The sequence below is a fragment of the Cebus imitator genome, unplaced genomic scaffold (assembly GCF_001604975.1).
Source record: "Cebus imitator isolate Cc_AM_T3 unplaced genomic scaffold, Cebus_imitator-1.0 Scaffold37, whole genome shotgun sequence".
Lineage (NCBI taxonomy): Eukaryota > Metazoa > Chordata > Mammalia > Primates > Cebidae > Cebus > Cebus imitator.
The window spans coordinates 2,328,475-2,352,215 of record NW_016107352.1 but is presented as its reverse complement, the minus strand read 5'-3'; the positions used below and the strand labels follow the sequence as shown (position 1 = coordinate 2,352,215).

Sequence of the window (23,741 nt, the reverse complement as noted above, 5' to 3'; positions counted from 1 at the left end):
ACTCACTCTTCTGATTTCAAGACTTGATTCAAACCTACAGCAATCAAGTCAATGGAGTATTAAAAAAAATAAAAAGATACATAGGTCAATGGAATCGGCTCGAGTCCAGAAATAAACCCATACGTATATTGCCAATTGATTTTTGACAAAAATACTAAGGCAATTCAATGGTGAAAGAATATTCTTTTCAACAAATGGTGCTGAAACAATTGGGCATCTATATAAAAAGACATGAACCTAACCCATACTTTATACTATAAACAAAAACTAACTCAAAATGAATTGTAGACCTGAAAGCAAAATCTGAAATGATAAAACCTCTAGAAATAAACATAGAAAACAAATTTTGTTGCTAGGAGAAAAAAAATTGATAAATTGAATGTATCAGAATTAAATACTTCTCTTTGAAAGATACGGTTAGGAAAATGAAAAGAAAAGCCACAGAATGAAGAAAAAATACGTGCAAACTATGTATCTGATAAAGGACTAGTATCCAGAATATATATAAAGAACTCTCTCAAATCAGTAAGAATACAGAAATCCCATTTTTTAAAAGGAGCAAAAGTTACAGACATTTCACCAAAGTAAATAATATACAGACGGCAAATCAATGCAGGAAAATATATTTAATATCCTTAGTCATCAGCAAAATTCAAATTAAAACAGAGAGATACCATTACAAACATATTAGAAGGCTAACATTCTAATGATCTACCCCCCAGTAGAGGGACATTTAGAATGTACTGTTAACTTTACTGAGTGAAAATTATACTCCATAAACTGACTTTTTAAAAAATGGATTTAATGGTCATCCCCACATAGGTGCCTCTTCCTCAAGTTTTATCTCAAAAAATGGCATCACTATCTGCCTATTTTCTAAAACCAGAAACCTGACAATGATACTTGGGACTTTTTTTTCCTTCACATCCCACCCGCATCCAACCTATCTCCAAATCCCAACAATTTTACTTCCTAAACATATTGCAAACCCATCTCCTAATCATCCTATCCAAGCTTGCCCCTAGTGCAAGCCGCCATCTTCTCTCACCTAGACTGTTACAATAGCTTCCCTGCTGGTCTCCCTGCTTCCATTCTTGTCCACCTCCAATCTATTTTCTGTGTAACTCCAGAAAAATGACTTTAAAGGAAAATTAAACCATGTCACTGTCTTACCGGAAACTTTCTAGTGGCTCTATTTCAGAGCCCCACAGGTTTGACCCTAAAAGGCCCTGTGGGATCAAACACATCCAATGTCATCTTGTGACACTCCCCTCTACCCTCTTGTCCTTCCCATCCTACCCACACCCATGATATTCTGGTCATAGTAACCCTCTTTCATCTGCTTAATAGTCCAAGGTTTTGCTCTCTTAGCAACGTTTCTCAAGCTATTTTCTATAGCTAGACTCCTTCTCCTCTCAGCTTTCTTAATGAGTAGCTCCTTCTCCTTCTCTTTCATTTTTTTTTTTAATTAAACAGGGTCTCACTCCATCACTCAGGCTGAAGTGCAGTGACATATTAGCAGTTCACTGCAGCCTTGACCCCTTGGGATCAAGTGACCCTATTGCCTCAGTCTCCTGAGTAGCTGAGAACACAGGTGCATGTCACCATGCCCAGCTAATTATTTTACTAGTTGCCCAGACTAGTCTCAAACTCCTGGGCTCAAGTGATCCTTCTACCTTAGCCTCCAAAAGTTACAGCACCACAAGCATGAGCCACTGCACCTGGGCCTCCTTCTCATTCTTAAAGTTTCAGCCTACCTAGTATATCCTTAGAGAAGGCTTTACACATTTTATAGCAATTCACTTCTGACATTCTCATTCATAACTCCTTTTTTCTCCTTCACAACACTTTCCCAAAGTGTAGTTATATGTTTATGAATTTGTTTTGTTAATATTTATCTTCCCTATTAAAATATACTTGCTTTGAGGGCAGGAATATTTTCTCTTTTTTATTTACTTAGCACATTACCTGATGCATAATAGGAGCTAAATATATATTTGTTAAGTAAATGAGTAAATGAATGAACTTCCTGCTGTTGAATAATAATAAGATTCCAATGTGATCATCGCTGAATTACCTGGATCAACAGAACTATATATTTTTTGGGGCCTCTGAACTAGGTGTAATTGCATCATGCTGCTTACTATATCACCTGAGGTAGGTAGGGGTCACAAAGTCTTGAAACCATGAGTGTATAAGCAGACAACGATGTTGGTCACCCAGAAAGGCTTACCTCTCCAAACCAATTGCTTGGCACAGAGAATGGAACTTGGAGTTGTACAAAAGTGCAAAGCTGTGTGTCCACTTAAGGAGTAGCAATTGAGTTTTGCCCCACGATCACAGAGGACCTTAACACAATCCACATTAGCCATTTCACAAGCCACATGAAGAGGGGTTTTCCCATTTGGTCTACAGTTGATGGTAGCATTGTGGTCCAGTAGCACCAGAAGGCATTCCACATGACCAAACAAGACAGAGAGATGCAGGCCTGTGGCCCAGGAAGATTTTAATTTATAGCTGGGCAACCAATAACCTGAAAAAAAAAAAAAAAAAAAAAAGGAAAGAAAGTTTAACTTCCTGACCTATGATTTCTCCCTGTTTTGTGAAGATTTTTACGAGGAATTTTATTTTGGTCACATTTATAAAAGTGGGGTGGAGGAAGGATGACAGAGGTTTTAAACTAACAGCTAATGGTTTTGCAAGTGTTTTGTTTAATAGCATATTCTGATGTTCATCAGTGAGAAAGGGTTTCTCAAATTCTTACTGACTCTACTATTTCCTACTACTGTGTCTTGTTCCTTTATTTACTTCACGTTTCTAGGTCTCGAAGGCATTTAAGTTTGGGATCTTCATTTATGTGATTGTATTTTATTTTGCATAGTGAGTTACATGAGATGCTTCAAGGACATTTTTTTAAAACTTTCAATCATTGAGAGTTTGTCTTGAGTGATTCCAAGGCTGTTAGTTGCAAGCTTATAATTTTTATTCTATCTCAAATCTTTTTTCTTATAGTTGTCAATCCAAGATATGAATGTGTTTAATCTTTTCTAAAAAAGTGTCACTCCAAGATTTTATTTGCCTGCCTGTTGATTTATGCAATATCTCTTTCCAAAGAATAATTTAAGGTAACTCACAATCTTCATACACCACAAGATTTTTTAAATGATTTTAAAAATAAGGGCAAAATTTTAAAAGTAGGAAAATAAAAATGTCAAAAGTAAGATAAACACATACACAAAATATAAACTGTGCCCCATACAGTAGAACAGCATTGCAAATTGACTTTTGAATTTCCTAGCAGCCAAAATAAACAGGAAAATAAGATAAGTGTAGTGCCCAGAACCAGAGATGTAAACATTGTATTCTTCACTGATTAGATAAGTCAGAATAAATCTAGAATATTATGATTACTTTTGGCCATCGCCCCTTACGAGAAATGATTAATGACTAGAGGGTGCTCTGAGGATGTTGACCACATTAAAAGTGGGCCTGGTGATCAGATATTAAAATGCTCTCATTTAAGTGAAAAACACTAGAGACATGCCACTCCTGGATATTTATCCTATAAGCATAAACACTTAAGTGAAATGTCCTAAAGGACCACTGCATTGCACAACTCCACAAAAAACACCATTTGCATTGTACTCTGTGAAATGTGCTCCTGGACGTAGGAATCTTGACAACCTGGTCTACCTACAAGAACATGTGCAAAACTACAGTATTATTCGTAATGGTTAAACAACCTGAATGTTAATTAATAGAAGACTGCTTAAATAAATTATGATATATCCATCCAATCAAATACTATACAACCATTTAAAAAAAATGGGGCAGTTCTATATAGAATGAAATGGAAAGACCTCAGGATATATTACTGAGTGAGAGAAGGAGGGAGCCGAACAGTATATAAACTATGCTGTCATATGCAAATATATTTGTAAACACTGAGTACAAGAAACTGGTTATAGTGGTAGCCTCCAAGAAAAACTGAGGAGTTAGGGGATCAGGACAGACATGTACGTGTTCTTGAATCTCCCCTTGGTAACTTTTAAATTTAGTATTCTGTACATGTATTGCTTTTTAATAAAAATAAATACAATTAAAATAAGCTATTGTCTCTCTGTCCAGAGGGGGAAAAATAATTTAATTTAAAGAAGCTATTTACAAGGTTGTGCACAGTGATTAACCCAACAGGAATGAATGAACTCAACCCGAAGTTTGTCTTTCTGCAATCTATCCTCCAACCTAGCAACACACACACACACACACACACACACACACACAGACAATTTTAATCCCTGTTTTACTCTATTCAGAATTCTAGAGCCATTTTGCTTTCTCTCCCTCCCACCTTCCCCTTTATCCAAATCTACTCTTTAAAAAGAAATCAAGTTATTTCACATTAAGGCCTAATGGACTGAGGATTATTTAAAGTATGATCATTCTCAGGATTATCTGAATTTATGGAAGAATCTATATTCAGCTAACAGAATTAAATTCTAAGACATTAATTTGAGATTCCAGACACTGGGAAGAGACGGTATTGGATTACATGGACTTTCTGTGGCAGAACTAAGTAGCATTATAGATAGCCTGAGCTGGGGAGTATCAACTCCACTCCTTGTGTGTATGTATGTGTAAACTGATATGCACACACAATGTATGTACATACAGATCCGTTTATATATTTCTATTAAGTTATGTATGTTGAATCTGTTTTCCAAGCAGAGTTCTTAAGCTGTATGTTATGCAGCTTTCGTTTGATAATGAATGAATCACATTAACATCAATACTTAGTCATTTTAATACTCAAATTTCCTCAAAAAGCAATTGGCACAAACAGTCTTTTCTAACTGTCGGGGTAAGAAGTTGGTCCCAGATCTGAAAACCAGGGTGTGTTTTGCCTGCCGATTAACAGCAAAAATTAAGCGGCTCTCTGCGGCAACTGATTGGGAACTCACGCCTGCTTCTGCAATAGGAAGAAAAATGATCCCAGAAAGGGAGCAGCAGAGAGCTGATTAAGAAAACACCATTTTGATGTAAAATCAAAGAAACGCAGAATGTTAGCGCTGGAGGGAAGATTATTCAGTCCAAGCCTTTCATTTTCCAAATGAGAAAAGCGCTACTTTTTTAGCCTGCTAGAGCCATGAGTTGCCTGCCTCAATCCAAACTCATGGACTCAGAATACCCACAATGCAGAGTTTCCATCAGTCTTTGTCTTTGTGGAAGCAGAATAGGTTTACCCCAAAGCCTGCTTCGCAAATCACAAGGAAAGGAAGAAGATCCTCAATTCATCTATAATATTTCATATCTTTGATATGGAAATGCATTTGCAAATTGAATTTTTTTTCCTCCTCCTAACTTCCCAGTAGCACCTAAAGAATCTATCTTGCCCATGTATTACATGAATCAGTCATCCTTGGCCTCTCAGTCAGTTTTTTCTGCATCTCCTGTAATCATAAACGTTAACTGGTCAATCAGGCTCACAGACTACCAGGTCCTGGAATTCAGCCAACTCCCGGAATGGAGTTGTGGCTACAACTCACCTCTCTTAAGACAGGAATGTATCTTAGCAACAAGACACCTTAGCTGCTGCCCCTAGGGAGCTGAAGTGGAGAAATGGGAAGAGGACAGATTGCAGGGCTATGGCTTAGGGTATACTGAAATGCATCTGGAAGTTGTGTTGCAAAACTTTGGTGGTAATGTCCGGTGAGGGATTTTTGAATAAATCAGCCCTGAGCATATCAGGAAAGCCTACTGCTTTGAGCAGAGAAAAGAGCAGCCCCTGACTAAAGGGCCATCCCTGTACAATCATCACTTTAAGATGAGGCTGGACGCACAGGTTGCTGTGCAGCAAGTGTGGAAGTAAGTACACTTACTGTCATGGAGGACCAAACCCCAGGTAAAGCTATCTTCAAAAACCACAGATGAGGCTGTGCCTGTTCACAATCTTGTGCTGATGATGATATGTCAAGATATCAGAATTCGTCCCCCAGAATATAACCACCAAAGATCACAGCAGGCTAGAAACACAACGAACTGATCAGGCAGTCATTTTTTATACACTCTCTTCTTCCCACAGCAAAATTTTCCCAGGGCTTTGAAACCTATAATGTGATTTATTCCTAGTATTTGTCTTTTTAAGGCCCCCTCTGTTCACCTCTGCAGATTTCAGACTGCCCTTTTACTATGTGTTTAGACTGCGCAAAGGACAGAGGTGAGGCAGAACTGGGAAACCAAGCCCACAGGAGCCGGGGGTGGGAGGTGAAGCAGTGGCTGCCTCTCTCTAATGTAAACCACTTGCACGCTACCCCACGTCTGCAGTCTGTGTGCGGTGACAGCTCCTTGCAGAAGAGCTCTGTTTGAGTAAGAAGCTCCACTAAGAAGAGAAGAAAAATACAGATTATTTCCCCTATGTGTAAACCCCTCAGGAACTCTCAAATACAGGCCATGCCCATGTGGCTTGACCATGATACGTAATCTGTTTACACAGTTTCACCTTCATAATGTGATTCATTATCTGCATGCAGGAATCTGAACTTAGAGAGGGTCTTGTTAAAGCTTTCATTTTACAAATGAAGAGAATTAGTCTGCAAGAGGTTAAGTAGTATAAAGTGTCCATGTTCATGTAACAAGTACTGACAGGATCAACTCTGACTCTCAAACACTGTTTGAGAGTTGACCCCAAATCTTTAAATAGCCATCTATGATCCAAAGGCTACATGCAGCTTATCTCCAAACGGATATTACTTGTAGCTAAAAGTTCTAAAGAAATTTTAGAAGTGTTATCCCTGAAAAAAAATATGCAGGCTAATCCTGTGTGTGTGTGTGTGTGTGTGTGTGTGTGTGTGTGTGCATATGTGTGCTTAATTTAAATCTGAAACCAAAGATACATGCCCCAATAGCTAGGTAGAAAGCTGCCTAGAAATATGGCAAGGAGCAAAGTGTTTGGGCCTTCTTTTGGAAGAAGGGATTGGTTCTGCTCCAGTGTTTGGAGAGGATGTACACATTTCTGGTAAACCTTCAGCTAAGCCTGGGCTCTGCAACAGTTATCAACTATAATGTTATCTGAGTCAAAGAACCCCACACACGAGAAGCCTCTGTTATTACAGCCAAAGGTTACACACGCTGCTCGTGGCTGGATTAGCAGACATTTGCTCTGCCTGTGTCCATGTATTTACACAGTCCTGAAGGATTACAGACTGAAGCACAATTCTTGGCTATTTTTTAATAGCTAATATTTTCCGGATAACTCAAAGTTCCCCTGGGAAGGGGAAAAAAGAGCAAGCTTGAAGTGTAAAATTTAAAGAAAAAGCTGGAACATCAAAGAAAAGAAAAGACCCCTAGGATGGATATGAGAAAACAGGAGAGTAAATTTCTGGCAAAGAGCAAAATTAGGTGATAAAGAAATTATTCATTCAGAGAGTGGAAATAAAAGCTTTCATGGTATTTGGGTATAAGTTGCTACTTAGTAAAGTAGACAGAGTACCTGCCAGAAAGTTTTCAAGTGAAATCATTCATTGGTTATGTTAATTAAAAATGTAACTACTAACCAAGGAATCAGTGACTGTGGGCCATAAATGAAGTACTTAAAGTGCATTACACCGATTAATAAAAGGACTCTGATTAACCTTGCTGACTAGGGAATTTCCTACCAAAGAGATAAGTATGGAATTCTGCTTGTATCATTTATGAGACAAAGCTCATACATCTGAAGGAAGCTCAAGCTGTGTAGTTGGTAAAACCTTTGGAAACAGTTTTATGGACATTCCTTCATATTTCCAGTATGGAGGTCACCAGTGAAAACCAATGGAAAGGGTCTTTTATGTTTTCTTTACAAATTTCCTTTGTGCTTGCATTCACTCTACATACTCAGTGCTTGACTCATAATAAATTTTATATCACTGACATTCCTTGACTCTCAATGACTTATTGCATTTGGCAGTTAAAAAGTTGTTCTTTATGTTTTCTTTATATCATTTTTATTTTAAAGTGATCATCTGGTAAATACAATTTTTGCTTACTTGTCTTTGCTTTTAAGACCCGTTATCTCTACCATTTGCAGGGAGATCTCTCAAATGCCATCCAGTACATTTTAAATGTTCACTTTAAAAAATGTGAGAAAAGTTTTTAAATTAATAAAATATGGTTATATCTGAAAATTCTATTATGAAGCTTAAAATAACTTAGAAAAGTAAAGTGAGATCTCTCTAACTTTGAGAATCATGATTAGGTGCTGGAGAAGGATAGGATTCACAGTTTGAACATGAACTCTGGGCTGGCTTCTAAATCTGTTCTCTGTCAAATGGTAAGAGAAGCTAGCTACTCAATGAGATGGGCCCAGTGCTACAGAGGAAAGCAGAAATGAGCTTCCAGACCTATTTGTAATCCAATAGCTTTATTCTATCTTCCTCACAAAATCCACATTTCATATTTGCTTATGAGCTCAACTTTTGACTTCTGGTGTGCCAACTAGATTGTAAATTTGGGAAGCACTATTTAGATTTTAGATGATTTATTTGCCAGCAGAGCCCTGAGTTCCCTTTTCAAAAATTATACACTGACTTTCACATAGGCTTAGATGGAGTATATTTAGAGATAAAATTTAATTGCTTTTTAAATCCTATAAAAATGCTGTATGTTCTAAAGAAATAAGAATGATTTAGAATTGATTGTACTACTGTTTATTTTCTATAGGAAAATGAAATGTTGAATATGGAATTTTAGTGTTAATTACACAAGAAAATTTAAGAGTAGTATGAGACATGTTATAGATTTTGCACATTGCCTTGCTTATTAAGCCAAAAATAACTGAAACCTGGAGATTCCCACACTTTAAAAGTAAACAGGAATGTTCTGTTTCTTCATCTGGATGCGGTTTCATAAGTTTCTTTATTTTGTGAAAAGTAATCAAGCTACACATTTATTTATGCACTTCTGTGGAAAGCTTTTCAAAAGTGCTGTAAAAAATCAAAGAACAGTGTGTAGCAGTTCAACAGCATCAAACATCCAGAAGTTCTGCTTTGATTTAATAAAGTCTCACAAACTTTAATCCAGCCACATACTCTTCAAGGCCACACAGAAATAAGTCCTATTCCTTTGAACTATTTGGAAAGGAGCTAACTAACCACTGTAGACTGCTTAGCCCCACGCTGCTGCCTAACAATGACTTTACGACTTAAGAAATTGATATAACCACTTAGATCTACTAGCAGCTAGGATTCTATTTATAATTTCCATTTCTAACTTCCCATTCTTAAGTTTAAAAAAATTAGTGATAAAGCTGGAAGCACATGAAAAAAATTGAAGAAACTTTTAAGAAAGATGAGGTTTTAACCTGAGTTGAAGATTAAAGCGACAAATTCTTATATTCATATTAAACAGAGTAGTGTGTTTCTTTCTACACATGCATGCACACACACAAATTTCCTCCATAAACCCTAAAAGTCAGGCCATAAATCTTACTAGTTCTGTGCAAACATCCGTCTGGCATATGTAAGAACGGAACTGTTCTTTTCCTTTCCCAGAGAGTGTAATTTGCTATCTGCTTAATTGAAAGCCACATCCCATGGTCCTAACACTATGAAAACACCTCTATTCATGTGAATGAAAATTTAGCTCTATGAGGACCAAAGGAATCAGCTCATATTGACAAGGAGAATTTAAATTGTATTTTCTTTTCCTTCAAGGGTGATAACACCAGTGGAAGCAGGAGAAACCACCCCCCCGCCGCCAATTTCCCTAGAGCTTGTACCTAAAACTTCCTTTCTTATATCCTAAGAACTTCGCACAATCTGTGCAACTTGGCTTGGTCAGGAAATAAGAGAAGGAAGTCTTTGCAACTCAGGGTCAAATAAAATACCCACCGACTTGAACCTGAGTTATTTCACCCTAGGCACAAATATGTTTTTAAAAAACATCTTAAAAATTAGTTTGGTAATCAGACATTCTTTCACTAAACAAAGTTACAAGATGAAAGCAATCTACCTATATAGTATACAAATTTTCTTTCTAACAGAGACCCCATAAACTTTAAAAAAATAGGTCCCTTCTTTGTCTTTCCACCAAAATATTAATGCCAATTTATTATAAAGCCTTTGAGTAAAAATCATAGATACAGTAACTGGCTCAACTCTTCTATACTTCCCTCGGAAATGACAATCAGAGGACAGTAAATTAATAAAGAAATATATACTCTACCATTAGCATTTGTATCGAAATGGATTATACTGATGATTTATATATGAACAGAAAATATCTTTAAACATGCAAATAATGACTGTCTCTAACTGCTATACACAAGACCTTCAAGGCCTTAGCATCTATATTGTTTTAGACAGAAGTGATGTTGAGCAGTGTGTTAGCAGTCTGCTTACCAGATGACCTAACTACTCATGTTCCCCCCCCATTAACTACCTGATTTGGGAAATCAGAACCAGTGTACTTCTAATTTATTTCTGATTTATTAAGCACAGGTTCCGGAAAATTCCTTGGTTAAAAAAAATTGTTCCAATTTTTGTTTTCCTTAGGTCTTTATAAGGTAGTTATTCTGTATTAAACACATCTACAATTTTGAATAATTGTTATAGTCCAGGAAAAAAGTTAACTTTTTGGTTTTGCTGAACTCAGCTTTTGTACCTGAAATGAAAACTTATTAAAATGATGAAGACCATCAAGGTGCCTGTGGCACTGCTTTAATCCTCCAAATGCTGGGGAGATTTCTCTTTTTCAAACACACAGACATAGAGAGGATATATCTTTAAGTGACTGTTAATGGAGAATTAGCAGCCTGTTCTTAAACCAGCTACATTGTCTAAAATAGGGTTTCAACAATCTGCTTAGCCATAATCTAGAAACGTTTTCTTCCTTCCGTATCATCATAGTCAGAAGGAAAATAAAAAACAGAGAGTGCATTGCTAAAAATGATTGTCTGGGATTTCAAGTCCTAGGCACAAGGGTGAGAAAAAAAAAAAAAAAAAAAAAAAAAAAAAAAAAAAAAAAAAAAAAAAAAAAAAGGAGAGATACAAATTGTACATATATATCAGCCCACCATGTGTTCTAATTTTAAAAAAAGAAAATATTAATTTGGAAATATTTTAAAATAAATACTTAAAGAAACAATAAGAGCTACTGTTTAGAGTGGATAACTGACACTGCATTTTTTCAAAAAAATTCATTTTCTACAGTTTCACAATAACACCTATATGTTTTTACCTTGTTTATAAGATGCCAAAGTCATATTCTCATCTTCAACTTCAAAAACAGTGTCCACATCTATTTGCCTTTGGATTAAAATAGCCTTCAATTTTCCGAAGTCATTGGACTTTAGAGCCTCCAGGAAATTTCTCTTAACTAACTTGGCAGCTTCAGATTTAGTGACAGGGGCAGTGGTGCCGTCCATCCTTCCTCTCCTTCTGGAAGCTTTGTTGTGATTTATCAAGAGAGCGGCACCAAGCAAACAGGCGCATGCTGGAGAGTCCACAAACTGTCGGCTAATTTTATCCCAAAGTTATGCTGATCTGTTCTATTTATATAGGGATCATTTCAAACTTCAAAATATCCTTCTTGGCTGTCACTACATTTTCAGGTCCTTTAAACTGGTTATATACCAACTGATTCATTCAGTAATATATAGTGTCAACATGAAGGAAAGCCCCCACGATATATTTCCAAGCATGAAATGTCACAATTATTTCTTATATGATCAAACTAGTAATGTAAGATTTAAAAGCTCTTAATCCTCTTTTTTTGCCCCTCAATAAAAACATCTGGTGCCTGGCTGGAGATCCAGTGACTTGCTCTGACTAGCCAATTGCCAAAAATGAAAATCTGTTACAGTTGTTGATACATGTGCTTCTGAAAACCTATAATAATTTTGCAATATGAGCTTGTAGAATCAACCACGGCCATATATATTTGAAGACAAACAGGAGGTTTTCAAGTGACCTAATCCTGGAAAATTTTAATATCATGAAAAGCCAGGTGGGAGTGGGGGAGATGAAGGGGGCAGGGACTATTTTACATAAACAAAATGAAGAGATAAAACAGCTCAAGGTAACATGTGAATGAACTTTATTGAATTCTGTTTTTTAATCAGCTAGAAAAGACTGTATTGGGACAATTGTGGAACTATAAACGTGGACTAGACATTACTTGACAATATAGAAGTATAATGACAAATGGAGTTATGTAGAAAAATATTCTTACTTTCAAGTGGTACATTAAGGGATAATTGTCATGATATCTAAAACTTCTTTTAAAATAGCTCAGATATGCAGATGAATGTGTGTACATATGTATACACATATATGTGTGTGTAAATAGAAACAGAGACATAGCAAGTAAGGCAAAAAGTTAAAGAGTTGGTGAATCTAACAAGGGATATATTGGTATCCATTACACTATTCGTTCAGCTTTTCTGTAAGTTTGAAATTTTTCAAATAAAAAGTTGGAGAGAAAAGTATATACTTAATTTTTCTTACATAAAATTATTAAAAATTAGGAAAATTATTGTAGTGAGTACTAAAAAGAATGCAAATAAATTGCATTTTTATATTTGTTTGTGGAAGTCAAAACTGGTACAAGCTTTCTGCAGAATAATTAAGAACATGAATTTTTAAAAACTTACAATGATACTATTTGGTTTTTAGAATTCACTTAAGTATATAAATGATGCAAATCATAACATAATTTTAAACTTATTGATGTGTAATATAAATGCAAGAAATTGACAAGTTATAGGTATACAGCTTGCCAAATTTTCAGTGAATACACCATATAATCAACATTAAGGCTAAACCATAGAATAGTTCAAGTTTACGTGGAGCCCCTTTCATGTCCTCTTCTAATGAAAACACCTGCCTCACAGAGATAACAATAAATCTTGACTTTTAATACTGTAGATTAGTTTTGTTATTTTATTTTATTTTATTTTAAGAGAGGGTCTTACTCTGTCGCCCAGACTGGAGTGTAGTGGTGTGATCTGGGCTCACTGCAACCTCTGCCTCTCAGGTTCAAGCCATCCTCCCACCTCAAACTCTGGAATAGCTAGGACTACATACACGCCACCAGCACACTTGGCTAAATTTTGTATTTTTTTTGCAGAGACAGGGTTTTGCCATGTTGCCCAGGCTGATCTCCAACTCCTAAGTTTAAGAGATCTTCCCGTCTTGGACATCCCAATTGCTATGATTATAGGCATGAACCACTGTGCCCTCCCAATTTTTTTAAATTTACTTTTTATTGTTAAACATTTTACAAATTTTGAAAATTTTTAATTATATTATTTTTTAAAATAGCAACAACAAAAAGAGGCATATATGGAAATATTTCCTCAACCAAGAGATTTGCTCCCAACTGACTGTGTGACACACTGCTTTTGTTGAAATTGTATTGGCATTTTTAGGGAGCACTTTGCAAGTCTGTTTTATGTTATTGTTATAATTCTTTCCACAAATACCCATTGAGTGTCTACCATGTGCCAGACATTTATTCTGGGCACTGAAGATACAGCTGTGAACAAACACAAAAATCCCTGCCTGTGTGTAACTTAGCTCATTAACAGATTTAAGTGGTGATGGGAATCCCTAGATCGCCTCCACTTCCTATACACTAGCATTTGCTACAAAGCTGTGAATATACTAAATTTCATATAAAAATAATATAGTTTGTTTGTATCTAATCATTTGATCTGACCCTCATTATGGGTCTCCCCACCTAACTTAGTGGCAAAAGGAAGGACAATTTAATTTTGGTCCAACCTGATGTGTTTAGTCTCATCCAAACATTTAGCAGTCTCTTTAGGTAAAGGATCAGCCTTTTTGAATTCTCCATGTTTAAGAGTTCAGAGTTTCCCTCTAAGATAGCTTCAGGGAATATGGGATACATAGAGGAATAATATTCACAATACTAATATTTAACAACTGGTATTAATTAGAAGAAACTTTTGCCATAATTTACCAATATGGCCAGACCACGTGTATCAAGTGAATAATGGTCAGCGGTAAGAGTGCAGCTTATGAGACCTCATGGTGACTGAAAGGCAAGGGCATCCTCAGATGGACTCATTGTTCTCTGGACCCTCCCTGATAACTCTGTGGCAGAATGGGTCCTCATTAACTTTGTCCTGTCTGGCTACTGGACTGTGTGATCCTTTTCATTTGACTACAGTTTTGATGTTCTTAAATACTGCTGCCCGTTGGCTGACAAGGACCATGAAGAACAAGTCACCTTCTATTGCCACCTTCTTGCCATCTTCTTAAGGCCAGTATAGACATGGACCTAAGCTAAGGAATAGAGTTTTCCAAGGAGCCTACATTCTCTCTAATGCTGAGACGCTAACCTCAGTGTCCTCAAAATTCCTCAGTCATATCTGGTTGTTTCTAAACCACCCCGCATCCCATCAAAGTTCAACCCCGGAAGAAGTGCGTGAGGAGGGATGAGTACATGGCATCTGAACCCTGGATCAGCCTATATATCATCTCATAAGCTGTCACGCCTTCCAGCCTTCCTAACCACAAAGGTCCAGTTGGACTGTTTACCGCCTCTCTAGCGTTTCCTTTTCTCCCTATGTCAGCAAGCCTATTGATCTCCCTCCAGAGGTGAAATGGTTATCATCTTTGTCTTCTGAAAGAAATCCTATGATGTGAGTTCTTCAGTCATGGTCCTTGAAATGCTAAATAAGGAGATAAGGTAATTGAGAAATATTCTCATTTTCCTAATGCTTGAGTCTTACAACTGCCTTTGTAAGGGTCTGCACTGAGACTTAAACCTGATTAATGGCCAGTTTGTCCTTTGGTGCTTTCCTCAGGTTGATAAACTTCAAAAACTTGGCCCTGAAGGTCGAAGGCCACAGGAAACATGACTTCAAAATGAAATTTTAAAGCATTGCTTTAATGTCTGTTTACAAATTTAAAATTTTAGCCTAAAGAGATGGCTATAATTTTTCCCACAGAAGAATTTCCTTTTTCAGTCTTGTCCCATAGCTATATAAATAAATACAAGATTTGAACTTGGTGGAATAATCCAAGAAAACAAACAAAACAAAATTTTCATTAAAAAATATATCAAGTTGACAGAAGGCTGAGGCAGGAGAATTGCCTGAACCCAGGAGACAGAGGTTGCGGTGAGCCGAGATCGCGCCATTGCACTCCAGCCTGGGTAACAAGAGCGAAACTCCGTCTCAAAAAATATATATACATACATATATATATATATATATATATATATACACACACATATATATATACATACATATATATATATACACATATATATATATATATACATATATATATATATATATAAAGTTGAAAATGTTATCTTTATAATTCTTCTAAAAATCAATTGATCAATTTACTCAAGCAGCAAAGGATAAAACTTACACATTATTTGCACCTACAAAGCAAATAGCCGCTTAATTAAATTGCCCATTAAAGTCCTTCTAACATAAGAAGCAATGCCACCAATGCTAATAGCAGGTTTGAGAGCTGCCTCCACTATCTAAGCCATTGTTTCAAGTCACCACAGGAGGCCAACTTACACAGCGGTCATGTTTCACACTGTCTAGTCAGGCCTGTCAGAAATTCCTGTCTCCTCAGCTCCCAAAAATGAAAACTCTCTATCCTATAAGATGAGCTTTTTATTGGTGTTTCATGACATGCTCAGAACAGTGTCCTTTGCTCTTGAAATAGTATGAAGAGCTTTTGGACAAGGCAATGATATTTGACAAGCGGCCCATAAGACCCTGGTGTATCTCTGGGGACCCGTGGCTGAGACAGCAGGCACAAAGTCCCAGCTGCTTGTTTTCATGATGTCTGTGTACAACAGAATTTGTCCACTTGGAGTATCTTCTCTGGAACACAAATGGCTCCTTGGTTTATCATGGCATTTAAACATGAATTTGATGCTACTAAGCCACAATCACTTATCTAATGCAACCACAGGGAAGAAATTTAAAGCCACATAGATTTGGAAACTAGAATTTCTGTGGCAACAGAACCCCTCGGGCCTCCTGACTTTCCCAGCAGATGAATTAGGATGTCCTTGCTATTACAGAAATGGGTGATTAGGTGGTCCAACATCCCTTTCTTCTCATCTGTTATATTTGTCTAATACATAGCATCTTACTCATTACATGCCATCTTGTTGGTTTTTTTTTCTCTTTTGCTATTCTTTTATAGGTTACTGTTGATGCTTTGTATAAAGATGCATTTGTTTGTAAGTAACACCAACAACTGTAACTTACTTAACTAGTAAAGATTTATTGGTTCCCATAATGGAAAATTCCAGTTGTAGTGTTTGGGTTTCAGCAGAGGTCTGATCCAGAAGTTCACAATGTCAACAAGGCTCTGCCAGGCAGGGGGTATTATTAGTGGAATAATTTTAATTGTTATTATTTGTAGTTTACACATCAGGGAAACTAAGAATCAAAGACTATAAATGAATTATACAAGGTCAAATAGCAAATAAGCAGCAGATCTAAAACTCAAGCCTGTATCTTGAGACTTCCAAGCAATGTTCCTATTGCTCAAATGGATTTTTATATGGTTTTGTTCAGGTTAATTACAGATATTCTATTTGATCACTGAGTAATCTAGTGAGAAATTGGCCCACATTTAGTCCTTCATTCAATAAATATTTATTAGGAGCTTACTACAAGCCAGACACTGTATTATTTATCCTTTGCTGTATAGCAAATAACTTCAAAATGTATTGGCTTAAAGCAACGGTCATTATAATCTCTCAAGATTTCTGTGGGTGAGGACACAGTGAAAAAGGCTTGTCTCTGCTCTATGATGTCTGAGGCCTCAAACTAAAGACACAAAGGCCAGGGTTAGACAATTCCCTTTAAAAGTGGCTCAGTCACTTAGCTAACAAGTTGGCACTGGTTATGTGGTTTGTGTCCATGTAGTTCTCTCCACGGGCTGCTTGAGTATCCTCACAACATGGCAGCTGGCTTCTCCCAGAATGCAAGATCCAAGAGAGCCAGTTGGAAGCTGCAACATCTTTAATGACCTAACCTAGAAAGTCATATATCACTATTCCTATCATATCCTATTGATCACACTGACTAACCCTGATTCAGTGTAAGAAAGGATTTTGTTAAAGGTGTAAAAACCAGGAAGTGGGAATCAATGGGGTCCATCTTAGCTATCACCAGTACTTTAAGTACTGCAGATACACAAAGAAAACATGTTAAAATCTTTAGTTTTATGGAGCTTTTATACTAGTGGTGGGGCTGCAAGGGAGCAGACAAAAAAATAAGCAGTAATATATGTAGTTTGTCAGATGGTAATATATGCTACCAAAAAAGTAAACTGGGCAAGGTCTAGGGTTGCAGCCACCCCATAAGCCACCCCTGTATGGATAAGAACTAGGTGTCCTCCTGTGGACCAACAAGTAAGAAAAGTCTTCTTTGCTTCCAGGCTGGTCCTGGGAGGGTGTTATGGCCCTGGAAAGCACTATAATTTCAAATAAGTGGTCAGAGAAGTATTCACTTGCTTTGAACAGAAACTTGAATTGTGTGAATGAGCCATGCTGATATTTAGGGAAGGAGATTTCTAGGCCATGGGAGCAGCAGATTCTAAGACCCTGAGACAAGAAACAGGAAGGGACACCAGGAAGCCATCCTCATTCAGATGCCTGCACCTCTTTTCAGATATTTTTGAAGCTCAATGAAGCTTAGGAGTAGAACTGATGAATATGCATTTATTTTCTTTCTTCTACTTCTTGAACTCAAGTCCAATTCTCTCAAAGCTAAACCCACAACAGCATCCTCATATCTGCTGTGTGCCAGGCCTGATACATAGCAGATTCTCCAAAATGGCTTATAATTGATGATAGTTTTGTTTCTTGCATAGACAAGCAATAAAGTACATATTTTATCTGTAGATATTCAATATTTAACACAAAAATGTGGAGCAAACAGAAAACATTTTTCAAACCACATTAGGATTTCAATAATCAATTTCCAGAGGCCATCTTGGTTTGGGGGCATGGCCACAATATTATAATTAACAGTTAGCAAGTTGGTAAAATTAAAGCTATACTTTTATAACAATACAGATCAATTCTGTGGACTAGGCATACAATTTCATAAGAATAATTACCAGGATTGTAAAAATCACATGAAACAACACGTATAAACATGCTTTGCACATTGTAAAGCATTATAGGAGAGTTACAGATTATTACTGTTCACATCAGTGGACTAACAGAACATCATAATTCTTCCTGAGAAATACCAAGTGGTGTTACAGTGAAAGACTGTCAGACTGGGAGACCTGGATTGCATTCCCAGGTCTAGTGGTCATAAGCTGTATGTTTCAAATAATTCAGAATACCTCTCAGTGACTTCTTTTCATTTAAGTAAAATAAGACCCACCTGACCCACTCTTCATCCTTTAGGGCATTTTTTTCTCCCTTATGGAACACAATGTCCTGGACATTGACAAAGGGTAACACTATTTTGCAAGGGCAGAAGACCTTGCTGAAATATTTTGAAAGTCTTCACTGTGGAAGCCATGTTATGGGCTGCCCTTGTCCACAGACTAGTTCAGGTTCTGTCTTCACGAAGTTGGGGGTGCGGGAGGAACTGCTAAGATGCTTCCAACTCTAAAGTTCTGCGTATTTATTCTCAATTGTAATTACATGCTGGGAGCATGTGTGTTTAGCATAAAATCTGTTCAACAATCTCCACAAACAGCAGAAATGATTGCTTTGTAAACGGGAGGGCCCAAAGTCCTATGTAAGCACATCTTCTCTTGGAACTCTATTTGTGGCCTGGCATCCCTCTCTTTGGAATGCTGAAGCGATTATTTAGCTGCTACTGCCCACTTCTTGGATCCCATATCAGCGAACAAACCAGCTGCCTTTCATGTAAGAGTATTTAAACTGAATTCCTAGCTAATTACCCTGAGTGTTTCCGGAGAATCTTGGTAGCTGGCATGATGCTAGATTGTTCCCTTTCAGTAGCTCCCTTTACAGGTGGTGGATGTCAGAATGGTTGGATTGACACAAGCAATAACCGAGCACTGGCCCACCTGAATTTCAACAGAATACTCATTTAATGTCATCTTTGACTGTGAAAGACAAGGTTTCTTGAGATCAAACATCCCTGCCCCACAGAGGGGGCATTAGCTCTGTGTTCCAGGTCTCCTAGCAACTGCATTTACACGCCCGGCCAGCACCGTTTAAACATCACACCAGCTTGTATTTCCATCCCTCACTCAGCTACACACTTTACAAAATCAACTCAAGGGAATAATTTACCATAATTCTGTCTCATCAGAACATTAACCTCACAATTGTACTCCAAGTAGCATTTGCATTCTCTTTTTACTTTTGACAAATTTATGATGCAGAGGTTCAGTAAGAGAAGAGAATTGTCCTTCCCTTTCAGGGGGTGAGGAAATTGGATAGTCTTCTGAATTGTCTTTTCTAACATTCTTGAACATGCTTTACGACCCACAGTTGTCAGAAGCCAATAAGTTGTTAACCAATGGCAAAGATTCATCAGTTTTATTTTAGACTTGTGGAAATATCTAATTCATGAACGCTGTTTGAGTTGGAGCAATCCTCAACCCAACACCAAAACTCTGGGACCTTGCAGAAAAAAAATTGCACAATGAATTGTGCAGACAAAGCTGTAATTAGAAATGGGAAAGAGAAGTGGAGAGAAAAGGGACACATATTTTCAGAAAACCATAGAAAAATAATATACCTAAAGAGAAACAACACTCTTGCTTTTTAAAAGAACTTAATTTTGCTTGTAGAATCACAGAAATATAGCAGAAAAAGTTTCTTGTTAAGGGTATCAAAAGCACTGAGACCATCTTGCTTACATGCTTGCACAAAATTGCATAATCAATTAGTCACAAAGCAAAGACTGCAACCTAATGTCAAGCTTCGTACTTTAGTTTTTAAACTACATAACGATGCTTCCCTATAGTTTTCTATAGTTTTGCATCTCCCCCCCTACACTGACAGTGTAAAGAAAAAATAAGCAGCCACACTAGTGTATATAAGAAAAGTATTCTGCTCTTCTTAAAGCATGTAAATTTGTGAAAACCTTACACATTTATAAAATGAGCCATGTTCATTTATGATTTTATATGTATTAAGAAATTCAAATGGTGATATAGAGTTGATCCTTTGGCAAGTATTTTAAGGATGCCATTTCAGAAAGGCATTAACAAATACAGCTTCAAACAACGAAGTACATTTTAAAGCCACAAACATTTTTTTGGAGAGAATCAAAATCAAAATTGTGCTGCTAGTTGTCTTTTAGGGGCTGTCTTAACACGTCAGGCCACATGATGGCAGTGTTCCTCGATAAATGAACCCAGAAAAACAGCTGCAGTATCCTGGTGGAAAAAAAAAAAATATCCCAGCCAATGCAGATAAAACGTGATCCAGATTAAATCACAAATATGGATTTTAAAAATTTTGTTTTAATCCATGTAAACCATATCTTTCCTGATGATATTTTTCTACAATGAATTTCTCTACAAAGAATTCGCCAAGGGTTTATGATTTCATAAAATAAATTTCAATATGTATCTAACAAATATATAAATTAAACATTGTTTGGAAGAGGAGTAGGTTGCCCATTTATTGTTTGTTTTTGCTGCAATGGTATTAAGAGGAACACTCAAAACAATAAGCTAAATAGGTTCCATACCGCGTGTCTCCATATTCTTTACAGACGTTGTCTTATGAGTCTCTGTCTTTGGTTGTGGGAAAGCAAGAGAAGCTTGCTTCTCATGCTCACAATTTTCCTCTTAGGCTGAACTTATTCCCTATAAGACCAGAGTGTGATTTTTTGAGTCCCTTCTAAAAAGGCGTGAAGCCACAGATGGAGGTTAAAGCAGTAGCTACTGTCAGTCAAGGCCCCAGGCAAGACTGTGAAATCAAAGATTTGTTCCCGTTTCCCAGCCCTGGTCTTTTCTAGTGTCTGTAGCTGCCCCTTGATTGCTCCAGGGTGTAAAAGAGTGAGGCTTGTCCTCTAGATCTTCCTTCTATTTCTTGATTTCTCATAGGTGAATTTTGTATTTAAAACGTGGGTTGTGAGCTTTCTATAATCTTTTTTTAAAAATGTCAGTCACCTGCAAGAGAGTATTTTGGGACAAGCATGCAACCTACCTCACACAGCTAACGGCCTTCGCTGAAAGCTATCCAATGACTCTGGGCTGGGCTGGAAGCCCTGCTGCTGCATACCACAATTTGAACACTATTGACTGGGGATGTTATTATGTGTCTGATACTGAGATAGGCGCCGTAGGGACCAAAAGATGAGCAGGATTCAGCCCCAATCTCAAGAACTTATAGACAAATGAAAACAGACTATACTGATTATACAATAAGGCAGACCAGGATCTACTGTGCGAGAAATATGAAACACAGGGGGCTGGCACTGTAAAAAGGAAAGATCACATCATCCGTTTTGAGGAATCAAGAAAGATTTCACAGAGGAAATGGTATTTGAAGTAGGATCTTGAGACATAGAGACCGAGAAGTTCAGGTGACTTGATTTCTTTGTTTACACAGTGATGCCATGTAGGAAAGCACTCCCATAAATCTTCACTAATTAAAGATGCTTCACAACATTGCCAGCTCATGGCAAGGAACAGAGATGCGGGGAGAGAATGGCCATCCAATTTCACTCAAAGATAAAGAATATAAGCAGGAAAAGTAGAAGATGACACTGGAATACATGATGTGGTATTATAAAGACAGAAGACCTTGAATGCAAGTAGAGCAATTTGGCTATTAAATAAATTCAAGGCCGGGCCTGGTGGCTCGCACCTGTAATCCTAGAAATTTGGGAGGCTGAGGTGGGTGGATCACATGAAGTCAGGAGTTTGAGACCAGCCTGGCCAACATGGTGAAACCCTGTCTCTACTAAAAATACAAAAAACTCAGCTGGGTATGGTGGCATGTGCCTGTACTCCCAGCTACTTGGGAGACTGAGGCAGGAGAACTGCTTGAACCCAGGAGGTGAAGGCTTCAGTGAGCTAAGACTGAGCCACTGCACTCCAGCCTGGGTGACAGAGTGAGACTCCATCTCAAAAAAAAAAAAAAAAATTAAATAAATAAATAAATTCAACCTGTAATGGGGAATCACTGACCACTGCCAATACTCTGGGTTGTGATTTTACTTCTAAATTCTGTATCCAGCTGAGCACGGGGAGGGACTATGTAAGGAAAGGTAGTCATTGGCTATAGTACAGTGAGTATATAGCATAGGACCCTACTCTATTCTATTGTCAGCCTGGATTATGACAGCAATTCTCAAATTTTTCAGTACTTCAGAGTCCTCTGGACGGCGTGTTACAACACAGACCGCTGGGTCATACCTGACAGAGTCTGAGTGAGACTTGAGCTCTTGTTAAATGCCAGTGTTGCTGGTCTAGGGACCGTATATAAAAAACAGCTGTCTATATGCTCTATAGAACATTTGCCAGGTTACAGAAAGCTATCTCGTCCTAAGGATCATACTATGAAAGTATTTCCTGAATCCCTCCTCCTTAGTTACTGTTTCTAAATCTCAACGATCAGTAACATCAGATAATTTTTACCTTAACTACATGCCTATTTGGGATAAAAACATTTTACTGTTGAAAATATGGTATGCATGAGGATATAAAAACTAATTTTTAGATTAGGTGTGGTGGCTCATGCCATAATTCCAGCACTTTCGAAGGCTGAGGCAGGACTGCTTGAGCCCAAGAGTTCATGATCAGCCTGGACAACATGGTAACACCCCATCTCTAAAAAAAAAAAAAAAATTTTTTTAATTAGCTGGGTGTATGACTAATGACTGACTTAGCATGTGCCCGTAGCTTCAGCTACTTGGGAGGCTAAGATGGAAAGATTGTTTGAGCCCGGGAGGTCAGGGCTGCTGTGACTACACCACTGCACTCCAGCCTGGATGGCAGAATAAGCCACTGTCTCAAAAAGAAAAACAAAAACTAAGTTTTAAAATAGGATTTTAAACGGCATATTCTGCAATCATAACCAGATGTTCAGTTGTTGGGGGCTAGACTAACTTAAAATGTTAACAAATATATACAAAACAGAGATATAAAAAAATCGGTAAGTGAGCAAGGTGATTGACTATCCCTTTTGGTAAATTGTGTTTCTTTAAAAAATCAAAGCACACAAGTTATTATCAAATGCTAAATTCCATGTATGTCCTATTTTTATATTTGACCCCTTCTAAAAAAGGAAAACATAAATAGCCAAGAAAAATAAATGTATAAAATGGTGGAGACAATTATTAAACTGAATTCTCAAAAAACGGAAAAGACTAAAGTTCAGCACACAAATGCGCTACTGTGAAGTCTGAAAAGTCTTTCAACCTGATCTTAATGTGATCTTCATGTGATCTATAATCTGGGCCAGATCAAGTATGGGTGCACCCCAAGTTTTAGAAAATACCACACATAGAAATCTAACTTTGCTGTCAAGATCAAGATTCACTGAATGTTAAGGCTGGAAAGAGTTCTGGTGATAACTTGCAGCTTTATTTTCAGTTAAGGAAGGTAAAGCCTAAAGATTAAGAAATGTCCCCAAAGCGATCCAGTTTCTTCTTTCCATCCCCTTCTGACCTAACTCCACTGCCAGTGAGTAAATCCTCTTCTCTGCTCTCATTTTCTACACCATTCATGGGTAAGGACCACAGTGCGGAATTTACTTACACCAGGCCTGGAGTCCCTGGCCATTGTTCCCCATCTGTT

General features: G+C 37.3%; 1 protein-coding gene across 1 annotated transcript in view; it reads right to left on the bottom strand.

Annotated features, from left to right (window-relative positions):
* The window catches only part of ASB4 (ankyrin repeat and SOCS box containing 4), a 51,836-nt gene extending 40,365 nt beyond the window's left edge, over positions 1-11,471 (bottom strand). The window contains exons 1-2 of the mRNA XM_017525156.2: positions 11,215-11,471; positions 2,234-2,533 (exon numbers count right to left, since the gene is read on the bottom strand). Coding sequence (XP_017380645.1) covers positions 2,234-2,533; positions 11,215-11,401 — 487 coding nt within the window. The 5' untranslated portion in view covers positions 11,402-11,471. The remainder of the gene's footprint in view (positions 1-2,233; positions 2,534-11,214) is intronic.
* Between the last annotated feature and the right edge of the window lie 12,270 nt (positions 11,472-23,741).